The sequence below is a fragment of the Hevea brasiliensis genome, chromosome 1, assembly GCF_030052815.1.
Source record: "Hevea brasiliensis isolate MT/VB/25A 57/8 chromosome 1, ASM3005281v1, whole genome shotgun sequence".
Lineage (NCBI taxonomy): Eukaryota > Viridiplantae > Streptophyta > Magnoliopsida > Malpighiales > Euphorbiaceae > Hevea > Hevea brasiliensis.
Genome location: NC_079493.1, coordinates 5,479,657 through 5,488,542, shown reverse-complemented (window position 1 = coordinate 5,488,542; position 8,886 = coordinate 5,479,657). Strand labels below are relative to the sequence as shown.

General features: G+C 31.1%; 1 protein-coding gene across 5 annotated transcripts; it reads left to right on the top strand.

Annotated features, from left to right (window-relative positions):
- The first annotated feature begins 3,087 nt into the window (after nucleotides 1-3,087).
- On the top strand, nucleotides 3,088-8,630 carry LOC110636521 (uncharacterized). Of its 5 annotated transcripts, XM_058143474.1 has the most exons (8): nucleotides 3,088-3,344; nucleotides 3,454-3,532; nucleotides 4,330-4,383; nucleotides 4,981-5,121; nucleotides 5,720-7,307; nucleotides 7,402-7,796; nucleotides 7,899-7,968; nucleotides 8,143-8,630. In XM_058143474.1, the coding sequence occupies exons 5-7, from the start codon at nucleotides 5,735-5,737 to the stop codon at nucleotides 7,929-7,931; spliced, it is 2,001 nt and encodes a 666-aa protein (XP_057999457.1). In that variant the 5' UTR covers nucleotides 3,088-3,344; nucleotides 3,454-3,532; nucleotides 4,330-4,383; nucleotides 4,981-5,121; nucleotides 5,720-5,734; the 3' UTR covers nucleotides 7,932-7,968; nucleotides 8,143-8,630. The 5 variants fall into 5 exon arrangements, with proteins under 5 accessions (XP_057999457.1, XP_057999467.1, XP_057999454.1 ...); XM_058143484.1 differs by having other exon boundaries at nucleotides 3,088-3,532; nucleotides 7,402-7,763; XM_058143471.1 differs by having other exon boundaries at nucleotides 3,088-3,532; nucleotides 4,330-4,388.
- The last annotated feature ends 256 nt before the right edge of the window (nucleotides 8,631-8,886 follow it).

Here is an 8,886-nt window from a genome sequence, read left to right as displayed (position 1 = left end):
AATATATATACAATCATTGCTTCCCTTTACATTTGATGAGAAAATTTATTGGTGGAAGGGAGATTCTTTGTCCAGCACCTACTCGATTTGTCACCAAATTTTATTGCCTTGCAAAGTATATTATCTCAAAAAGATGCATTGCGAGCAATGGCGACATCCAAAGATTGGACATTATCAGCATGTGCCAAGGAAAGCAAAATGAGAAGATTTGTTGAGGATGTGTTGGATTCATCATTTTGGAAAGAATGTGCATTAAGTGTGCAGATCACTAAACCTTTAGTCCGTGTTTTGAGAATGGTTAACAGTGATGATATACCTTCAATGGGATATTTATATGAGGCTATTCATAAAGCTAGAGAAGAAAAAGTATGGGGATTCCAGAAAAGGAAGAAAAGAATTGCTCCTTACATACAGATCATTAAAACACGATTGGACACTCAATTGCATAAGAATCTTCATGCTACTGGATATTGGTTAAACCCTTGCTATCAATATAATTCTACTAAAATGTCAAAACATAGATTGACTATTTCAAGGCTTTTGGATGTTATAGAAACATATGGGCATGGAAATCCAATTTTGGTAACCGACTTAACAAATGAGATGAGGGTATTTAGAAATGCAGAAGGTGATTTTGGGTGTATGTCTGCTACAAATAATCATACAATTATGCCTCCAAGTAAAAGTTTTGTAGTTTTATTTATATTTATTTACGTATCATATGAGATGCACTTTCATTATTTGATATTTGATTTTTCATGTAGATGAATGGTGGTTGTGTTATGGAAGTAGTGCACCAAATTTACAAAAGTTAGCAATTCGAGTTTTAAGTCAAACATGCAGTGCTTCAGGTTGTGAGAGGAGTTGGAGTATTTTTGAGCAGATCCACTCCAAAGTAAAGGAACAGATTGGAGCATCAAAGGCTCAATGACTTGGTTTATGTTCATTATAATTTAAGGCTACAACAAAGGTATTAATTTTTCATTAATTGAATTATTTTTTGATGCACTTATGAAATTCTCTCTTTATAGCTTGTATTTTTTAAGCTTTAATAATTTTTTTATATAATTATATCCAGAAATTATTTCAAAGATCAAAACTATGACCCTATTAATTTTGAAGAGTTTAGTGCTAATGGAACATGGATTTTGGAGGAGCCCTCAAATTTAACCAATGAAGAACTTGAGACTTTCAATAATGAATTGGCCTCCTGCAACTTTCAAAACAATCTGCCTATTGGTAATTATTTAATTTTTTTTACTATTTACATGATAGACTTTTATTTTCATGCTTAATGTTATATAATTTAATATTAATGCTTGCTTTCTTTTTGGTAATGCATCAATTTCATAAATTTTAGATGATTTGAACCTAGAAGATTTCGAAGATGATGATGATGAAGATGATGGAAATGGTGATGAAGATATGCAAAATCTAGACTATGCAATTGATACAAATTTTAGTTCTTGGCTTTGAATTATGCATGAAGGTTCAAAAGAATATTGAGATGCGTTGTTATGAGACTTCAATAGTTTAGTTTAATTTTGTTTTAACTACTGTTTTGGATGTTGTTATTTGAATTTAATTTGGGTTTGCTGTTTGAACTTAATTATAGTAATTTGACTTGTATTATTATTTTAATGCTTTTAAATTTATGTTGAATCATGTTTATGAATATTTAGTTAGAGTAGAAGTTATTTCTAGTATTTGAAATTAGTAATATTTAATTAATACATATTTAATTAATATTTTTGTGACCCATTATTTGAACTATTGATCCACCGGTTGAATCAGTAACCTATTAACTCGATTCTTTAATCGAATCGATGTCTGGGCTGAGTTTAATAACATTGCTTTCCCCTTCTTACTCTTTCTTACTATACCATTATTTATCCTTTCCTCGCTATGTTGAAATAGACCCTTAGGTACAAAGAGGAGTACAACTCAAAGGAAACTACAATATATCGGTAGGATATAAATCTCTTATAATTGTTTTTTTAAAGTTTTTCATAAAAATTAAGAAAATAGTTAAATAATTTTATTTTTATATAAAAAATACTAATAATTGACTAAAACATTCTTGTATTTAATTAAAATAGAGAAAACTGATAAAAAAATAAATAAATGCATTGAGAATAATAATAGTTAAGAGTAAAGTTAAAAAAATAATTAATACTTAATTTTTTAAAAAGTCAAATGAAGTGGAATAATTTTTTTTAAACATCACTTAAAATAGGATGGAGGGAGTAATAATATTAATTTATTAGTTAATTAATACTTATTAAAAGTTTTTTGAGTAAGCTCAACTCATATAATAATGAATTTAATAATAATTAGATTAAGTATTAGTATCTAAATTTATATATTATATTCTAATTAATTTTGTATAAATTTTAATTTTAACATTTCATCTGAAGATTATAAGGTTTATTCTTATACAAGGTCGAATTTATATTTAATACACTTTTTTATAAAAAAAGAAAAAAATTGTTATGTCTTTAAGATGAGGGGAAAGATATGCCCAAGAAAATACTTAAAATTAAGCAACTGCAAATAAAAATTAATCTATTATTTATCATCAATAATTTTTTTCATTATTCTGTTATTTTTAAAAAATTAAAGAAAAAATTAAAAAATTTTAATTTAAACTTAATTTATTACAAATTTGAAATTAAAAAAAAAAAACGAATCCTACTATAACAAAAATTCTCTTATTGACTGCTGAATGCCACGTCAGTCGTCGGGACGACATCTCATCATTTGGTCCATCCGCGTTAACAATAATAACTTCATGATATTTTTTTACAAATTTAGAATTCAGACCATCAAATGTCAATGAGTAAAATCACAAAGGATTTTCTATTTTTTATGGCAATTTTTTTATAAAATTTATTTTATTAGTAATATTATATTTTAAATAAATTAAAATTATTTAATCTAATAATAAAACATAAATAAAATGAATTAAAATAAAAATAACAATAGAAGACATCATTTTTTTATATATTTTCCCTTGCTTTCTTCGTCGCTTTCCGCCTTTCTCCATTGCTTTTTGGAATTTATAACAGGTTTCCTTGGATCACAGATGGATCCTTTTCATGACTTATACACTGTCTTTCGCCCTCTCCTTTTAGTAATAAAAAAAGAAAAGAAGAAGAAAATGATGAGTTTTTAACCGTATGTGATTGCGACTGATTATTTTCACCGATGATAATTTACTTCGCTGAATTGCTATGGTGGACTGGTGGTGTTTGACAAAATGCAAAGCTGCAAGAGCACTGTTGCTTGCGAAAACATCCGATCCTCAACGGTTTCGCGTTCTTTTTCTTCTCTTTATTCTCAACGTTTAAAAAAACGCGCTAAGAAAGAGAATAAAATTGGCTGTGATTGTCACTATAGCCGGCTACTCTTCCTATATTTTTCTTTATCTTCATCTTCCTTCTTTTCCTTCAGTTCACCCACGCAATCGCGCCACCGCTAGCTCCGTCGTCAGAAAACTAATCTATCCTCACCGACGACGACGACTCTAGAGGTACGGACAAAAGTCAATGAAGTCAACCTCTTTGTTTTTGGCATATATATAACCAAAGCTTTTAATTTCTTTGAGCTGAAATAGTTTACATTACTATTTACGACGTATAAATTGTGGATTAAATTGTAATTTTGTTTTTGTGAATTTATTCTGAGATAACATGTAGAAAATCATCTTCTATGAGTATTTGAGATTCTCGTTCTTTTTAATTTTTTTAATTTTATGTTTTTCGATTAATTAAAGCCGTGTAATGATATTTTTAGTAAAATATTGTAATAATTGCTATATATAGATTGCTAGTATTTTTTTTTTTTAAATTCAGTGTCTTTAATTGGAAGCATCATGAAATGAAAAACATGGTTGGTAAACGAAAGATCTAAGAGCATATAGAATCCTATTATAAATAATGATGAGAATATATTTATTATATATAATAATTATACTGAATATTTATATATGTGGGTATGTGTTTGTATGTGTAAGGTGAATAAATTTTATCTTATGTTTTCAATTGAAACTGTAGTATTTTGTCATGATATATGTAGAGGACTCTTAATTGCAACCCTTGCATCGAAATCAAAGTTTGTGATATGTTGCTGATGGAGTCATACATATATTATACCACTAATATAACTTTCTATTTTTAAGAGTATTGTTGAGGTGCTATTATTATTATTATTATTGAAAAAAACTATTGTTTGTTTGAGTTTGATTTTTAATCTAATATTCTATGTTGGACATTTAGTTTCAGTGAACCTTGCTCTAACACTTTTTTCTTAAACTTGTTTTCTTAAAAGGAGGAAAGCGAGGATCGGAGGAGAAGAGGAGGTTTTCATTGCTAGTGAGGCCATGTAAGGTCTTGCTTGGTTCATTGTGAAATTGGGAATGGAATGCAAATGCAATTCTTGAACTATGATTTTTTTAAAAAATTTATTTTGGTTCTTAAAGAATCTTTTATTATATTTAAATTTGAATAACTTTTAAGTTACCTTAAAATGAAATAATATATATTTTTAAGGTTATCATTACCAGAAAAAATGGCAAGAGGAAGGATATTAGGGAAAGGGAAGAAAAAGAGAGAGATCAGAGAAGGGAGACAATATATTATAATTTCTCAGCAAGTTTTACGCCCAGGGAGTTGGCAGAGAGCGAAAAGTAAGAAATGAAAATGTATATGTTGCCTTGCCAAAACTCTCTTTCCCAGATTGGATAGAATGAGCTGACAGGGCATTTTTATGCTCTGTTCTCTCTCTTCTTGGAGACATGCTATGTTCAAATGTCTGTATTAATTCAACACTCTGAATATTTATGCTTTCTTTTTTCGTTTACTAAGAAAATTTTCAAAACTATAATGGGACATAGAATTCTTGTCCTTTGCAGCCTTAAACACTTGAGACACCGATTAATGAATTAATGTCATTACATTTGATAAATTTTCTCTGTTTCAGGTTTCCAATGCTGCTATATACAATATGGCTTCTGTTCCTATATCATGTTATTAGAAAGTAGGATATCCTGACAACTACAAGAGTATTTCAGAGGTGCATCCACGCCTAGCCATTGTGCATTCTACCAGAACAGAATTTCAGGTTTGTTGTTTATTATTATTATTATTATTATTATTATTATTATTATTATTATTATTATTATTATTATAACATACCTTCAATTTACTTGCTATTTTTTTCTTCACACAGCGGGACATGTAAAATTTGGCTTTAGAGTAAGCTCATGACAGTCTATTATCAACCTCCATTTGATATGTAGTGTACAAAATTATTCTTAGTTTTGCAAATATTGATGTGATCACTTTAATTATAGGGTTATTCCCAAGCTATAACTCGTTTGTCAATTGTCCTGGAAAAGACAAATTTTTGTTTAATCATATTTGTATTCCTTTGTTTCTTTTGTATAGGTTTTGGAACAAATTATTGGCTAGTTTTGCCTTACTTTAAAATGGTTGCATTCTAAATAAGTAACTGGCAAAACACGAGCCCTTCCAACCTCCACGCCCTTAGATAAAGGAATGAAAAATACTAATCAAACTAGATTTTATTTTGGAAGTGATGATGAAGTACAAAATGAATTCTAATTTATTCTTTGAGGTTGGTTAAATTTATGAGATGTCATTGTATTGAATGATGCTTGGGAGACTAGGTTTACTATTCCATATTTGTTTCTATGTAGGGTACAAATTAAGCAATGAGAAGCAAAGATCCATTTTGGAAGTATGTGGAAATTGTGGAGAGTAATCGATCTCGCTGCATGTTCTGTAAAGAGGATTTTGCTCCTCGAAACATTCATAGGATAAAGTTGCACTTAGCTGGAGTACGTGGTGGCATTAAAATATGTACAAGAGTTCCTACTGAAGTACAAAAAGAAGCTCTTGAAGCAGTTGACGAATGTAAGAGGAAAGCTAGAACTTCAAGTTACTCAAAGAAAAACATTTTGCTTCCATCCAACATTGCGTCAACAGATGTGGTTCAAAATTCTTTGCAAAAGGATGACAGTGTGATGCTATTAAGAAATAGCGTGACCAATCACAATCTAGCCAAATTTTTCCTTCTTAGCAACATTGCATTTGATGATGTTGAAGCACCTTATTTTGTTGACTTTGTGAAGAGTGTGCCTGGTTATGATCATAGTTATGAGCTACCAAGTTCTCGCGAGCTCCAAATGAAGTTTGTTCCTGAAATTGAGATGCAGGCCCAGAAATATGTGAAGGACGTGAAGAAATCGTGGGAAAAAACTGGCTGCACCATAATGGTTGAAAATGGGTGCAATTTAATCAATATCCTCATATATTCTCCAGAAGGGGTTATATTTGAAACTTCATATGAAGTTTCAAGGTTGGAGGAGATAGATTTTGATTTCACAGAGATAGTTTCTTCCATAATTGAAAAAATTGGGGTTGATCATGTTGTCCAATTCATCACCAACGATGGTAAAATTTCTAGTTCGGTTGGAGAAATGCTTGAGACTAAGTACCCAACAATTTACCAAATTCGATGTGCAGCTCAAGAGATTCATTCTTTTTTGAAGGTCATATTCGATGAAATTGCCTGGGTACGACAGATAATTGATCATGCAGAATTGATCTTCAGACATATGTACAGCAACGCTATTGTTTTATCATTGATGAAACAATACACAAAGGGCAAGGAATTGAAACATCCTTGTATGTCCAAGTTTGCCTCCAAGTATCAAATGCTTCAGTCCATCTTTGATAATAAGAATGAATTGCAACAACTCATTATGTCTGACGAGTGGTACATGCTGGATTCTAACAATAACGAGACAGCTCGGAAGGTTACTGATATTATTCAAGGTGCAAACTTTTGGCATCAAGGACATGATGTACTAGATGTTCTGGAGCCAATAGTTCAAGTCCTCCGATTAGTAGAAAATGATGGACCAAATTCAGGCTACTTGTATGGAGCATTGAAAAGGGCAAGAGAAGCAATTGAGGGGTACCGTGACCGCAATGCAACGAAGTATCAAAGGATATTGGAGTTATTAACGGAGAGGCAAGGCAACATTATCCACCCGATGCATGCTGCTGCAGCTTTTCTGAATCCTACTTACATGTTTCTGGAGGATTCTGAATGTTGGGGCATTGATACGTACAATGGCATGAACTTTGTGTCGGAGAACTTGGTAGCAAGTGGAGAAGAAAAGGCAAAATTTATAGAGGAGTTGCAGCTTTATCGTAAGCGATCATTGAAGGAGTTCACTAGTGAAATGTCACGGGCAATCATGACATCATCTCATCCTCGTAAGTTTTTACTACTTGGCTTTCTAGTCTTTTTTCTCCTCTATCCAATAATATGTATAAATTGATGTTTGGTTTGTGACATATATATCTGTAGGTGAATGGTGGGATTATAATCGTCCGCTCCTTCCAGTATTGAGCAAGTATGCAATACGAATTCTGAGCCAACCTTGTAAATGTTCATATAACATAAAACCTAGTGTATCCGAAGTTGCACAAAGGAAGAAGATGGATAGCACAACATCTAAATCATGGGATAATCATCTATTTGTGATCATCAATACAATTATCATGGAAAAATTTAGGACTATGGAGAAATCACTGACTAATTTTCAAAATTGTACTGAATTGCCTGACTATGAACAAGACTGGGAGGATGATCAAATGGAGTTGCTCATTAATGGAAATTCTAATGATGACGCAAGGAATGAAACAGACCTTTTGTGTTTTAAGGACAAGGTTAGTTCACTTCTGAGACCTAGTTGCAGTAAGGTACCAATAGCTCATGGCCATTAGAAGTTACCGTCTTTCTCATTATTTGTTGCTATATTTTTTGTATTTTCTATCAATCTGAGCCCTGTAAAATTACTACAGACGTTATTGCAGCATCTTGAAGCGAGTAATTAGGAGATGAACACCACGGAAACGTTTTCTCTAATGATTTGTAATCATCGCTAAGCCTTTTTTTTTTTTGGGTATTTGGGAAATGTTTAAAGTAAAGTATCAGGATTTGAGCTCGACCTCCTGTATTAGAAGGCATGCACTTGAGCTACCAGTCTAATGGCTAGTCCTTACTTTACTCCTGCGCGCTAATTGCTTTTCGTTGTTGCCAATGCAGAATGAAGCACAGCAGATGTCGACCCTTGAAAACAGGCATCAAGATCCAATCAATTGAAAGCAAAGTTGCAGACCCTTGTATGGTTGGACCCACCAGAAATGACCAGTGCATTTTTCATTTAATTATTGGAACAGAGTCATTCTCATCCTTCATAGAAGATTTACCTCCTGGTCCTGAAGATTTAGCAACTAACACCAAAGGGGAGGAATATGGCGATGAGGCCAAGGGTACTATAGGCGAAAATCACCATGGAGAGTCTCATGTTCCATGTACAACAGAAGAACTTGATGATTTTGCCCAATCATTGTTTGGGAAATAAGGTAACTTATTTAGTGCCTCCTGCGCACTTTCTTATTTTAGTACTCTGTTGTATGTAATACTTAATTACTTAAAATTCTGGTATTTAAGACCTTTATTATTAGTGGTTGTGTTACACCATAAATAATCTTTCAATGTTCTATAATTAAGATATAGAGAGTTTAATTTTACTTATAAATCGGTTAAATCTATTTATAAGTAAAAAGTCATAGTTAGATTAGTGTTTGACTTGATTTATAAATTAAAAAAACTACTTAAAATAGAAATTACAAATAAAGTATCCTTTACTTATGATTTATCTATTTATTTTAAAACTAAATAAAAGATTATATTATCCTAATAACTTTTAAAAATATCAATACTATTTTTATTTTAATAACTATAATACTCAATTACTTATCTTTTTTAGTCATTTTGATAAATTAA

What these genes read in the sequence shown, in the direction of transcription:
- LOC110636521 (XM_058143474.1), top strand. Translation starts at nt 5,735, where the DNA reads ATGAGAAGCAAAGATCCATTTTGGAAGTATGTGGAAATTGTGGAGAGT. An exon ending in CATGACATCATCTCATCCTC is followed by an intron (nt 7,308 to 7,401) that starts GTAAGTTTTTAC and finishes ATATATCTGTAG; the next exon opens with GTGAATGGTGGGATTATAAT. An exon ending in TGAGACCTAGTTGCAGTAAG is followed by an intron (nt 7,797 to 7,898) that starts GTACCAATAGCT and finishes AAATTACTACAG; the next exon opens with ACGTTATTGCAGCATCTTGA.